The sequence below is a fragment of the Dipteris shenzhenensis genome, chromosome 22 (genome assembly GCF_047967505.1).
Source record: "Dipteris shenzhenensis isolate YYH24624 ecotype China chromosome 22, Dip_SZ_1.0, whole genome shotgun sequence".
NCBI classification, from domain to species: Eukaryota; Viridiplantae; Streptophyta; class Polypodiopsida; order Gleicheniales; family Dipteridaceae; genus Dipteris; species Dipteris shenzhenensis.
This window is the reverse complement of record NC_141617.1, coordinates 6,957,150-6,959,469: the sequence shown is the minus strand read 5'-3', so window position 1 is coordinate 6,959,469 and position 2,320 is coordinate 6,957,150. Positions and strand designations below refer to the sequence as shown.

Below are 2,320 nucleotides of genomic sequence, written 5' to 3'. Positions count from 1 at the left end.
CCTCATTCACTATAGTGATGCAAATTATTTCTTCAGGCTAGAACATGATGGATGGGGGCTCAAGTTCTATGTAGTTCATTTCGAAGAGGTTCCCATTCACTTGATTGAGAGACATATTTCCATCATAGCTTTCCATCCATTGAGAGTTCTTCGAAGGGTCTATGCATTGGTGACTCAATATTGGTTAGCTACGTACGCTTGCTATTAATGCCAGTCCTCAAGCATGAATATGCAAGAACTTTATTTTTTCCGGTGATATTTCATTTGATACACGTTCCATAGGGAAACAAGAGCGGCTAAAAGGCGGTGGTGATGTCCTTGCCAGGCACGCATCCGCTTGCGCTGGTCTTCTTGAGACCATCTCCGTAGGTGAACAAAGTGGAGTTGATTGCCTCCACCTCTTTGGTGCCAATATTCAGTGACGTAGCTAGTGCCCGAAGTGGAATTTGGAATAGCGCAAGGCTTGCTGACTGCAATCACATTGTGAGAAGATGTATGAGACAAGTTTTCAGAGGTAGGTATGTGTATCCAATATCGTCAAGAGCAATATTGGTTCAGCAGAACCTTAATCATCAACATGGCATTTCTAATGACATTTGAATGACTCGGGAGGAAAGAGTGCGTTCTAGATATACGTACCAGCGTTCCAGGGTTCTGACTGTTGAGGGCGGATATGTACTGGGCGGTCTTGGTCCCAACGTTAATCTCAAAGTGCAATAAACCGCGAGGGAAGAGAGTTACATCACCCGGTTGAAGTATGTTAATATGGGCAACACCTGAAGGGAGGAGGCTTACGGCGTCAACCAATCGTGTCTATCCTTCATGAATCCCAAAAGAAGAAAAGAGACTACAATTATGCAATTGCACGAGCTGGAGCGTGGCGTTTACCTGACGTGTCAACAAAACCCACTTGAAGAGGCCCTCCAGATAGTAGTGTCAAGATCTCCGTTGCTCTTGGATGAGTATGAGGTAAGTTAACGCCACAAGGAACCATCTTGAAGCGGACATAGGTGATCCCTTCGGATCTGAGACAATGTCATGGAAACGTAATCAAAATTTCATATCGAAAGCAAGATTTCCTAGAGCTACTCAATATATATACTGCAAAGCGCACTTTGGAGGATGCCGGAGGACCTACATGGAGAAAGGGAAGTTCTGGGTGCTCACTGCCGCACGGATTCCTCCTGACTCATTACTAACGTTTCCGTTGGTGAATAAATCCCTGAGCACGAACTGACTTTGCTGCGAGGGGTTGTCCACAAGAGGATCCGGGTCGGAGGCGTGCAGCTGCTTAAAGCTAGCATGAAGGATGATGAGTCCAAGGAGGACCCAAAGTGGCCGGGAGAAGAACATGTGTGCCATATATCACGCGTAGAGTGATCAGTACTCGGTCTTTGTGTTGTGTACTAGTGTGAGACTAGAGTATGTGTGTGTGTCTGCGTTTGTAATTGGGCGCTGCTCAGGTCTTATGAGAGCTAGAACGAACTTGTGATCAGCAATGAACTCACGTGAACCTTATATACTATCACTGCCTGGACAAAGTCTCTTGAGCGCCTTTCGATTCAAAATCTACTGTCGTCGGGCTATGTCTTGATCATCCAGCTAAGTCAAGGTTGCCAAGCAATCTGTCTCAGTCTGGAACAGTCGCGCCCTACGCGCACCCACCCACTCTGAGTCCGGTCGGGTAAGCAGTGGAGTGAAGCAATCTGATATGTCTCCGTCTGGAACAATTCAGAAGAGGAACTTCGTGGGATCTGATGTCACATTCGGATGTATACAATTTGCTGCAGTCTGTGTTGGTCATAACATAATGTTTGAAGAAGTCCCACCTATGAAACAATTTCATTTTCATGATGTGAAAGCGAGGCTTGTTGGAAACAGGTAACGCTTTTGAAAGGCAACACGTAACTCTTTTTAAAGGATATCCTTTGTATGGACAATGAATGATCTTTACGTGGAAGTAAGACATTGCGTACACGTATCTAAGGCTCGTTCTCTGAGACACACAGATTTTCTTCTCTGAGAGACACCATGACAGGGTGCAGCCATGACATAGAAATATCCTGGTGTCAAAGCCTATGAGCAAGACTTCTCCTTATGTTGACGGATTCATTCAAGGCAACTTCTTCATTTGTTCTTTTTATTTCTAACTTGAATGCAAATTTCCATATGACCAAAAGAGCCTTAGCCATACTAGGGATAACCTAATTTCCCTTTCAATCAATCTCTGTGTATTTCCACTAAACACGATAATCACCTTAACACCATGAGTATTTGCATCCTCCATTACAATCATGAGAATACAACTTGGCTACAAGAT

The 2,320-nt window shown here is 44.5% G+C and overlaps 1 protein-coding gene across 1 annotated transcript; it reads right to left on the bottom strand.

Annotated features, from left to right (window-relative positions):
- Positions 1–296: 296 nt before the first annotated feature.
- LOC147887668 (germin-like protein 5-1) lies at positions 297–1,469 on the bottom strand. The gene is made up of 4 exons (XM_087393861.1): positions 1,139–1,469; positions 889–1,025; positions 640–776; positions 297–470 (listed from the first exon to the last, which is right to left on the bottom strand). The coding sequence occupies exons 1-4, from the start codon at positions 1,360–1,362 to the stop codon at positions 297–299; spliced, it is 672 nt and encodes a 223-aa protein (XP_087249987.1). The 5' UTR covers positions 1,363–1,469.
- Positions 1,470–2,320: the final 851 nt, after the last annotated feature.

What these genes read in the sequence shown, in the direction of transcription:
- LOC147887668 (XM_087393861.1), bottom strand. Translation starts at nt 1,362, where the DNA reads ATGGCACACATGTTCTTCTCCCGGCCACTTTGGGTCCTCCTTGGACTC. An exon ending in CAGAACTTCCCTTTCTCCAT is followed by an intron (nt 1,026 to 1,138) that starts GTAGGTCCTCCG and finishes ACATTGTCTCAG; the next exon opens with ATCCGAAGGGATCACCTATG. An exon ending in GTCAGAACCCTGGAACGCTG is followed by an intron (nt 471 to 639) that starts GTACGTATATCT and finishes ATGTGATTGCAG; the next exon opens with TCAGCAAGCCTTGCGCTATT.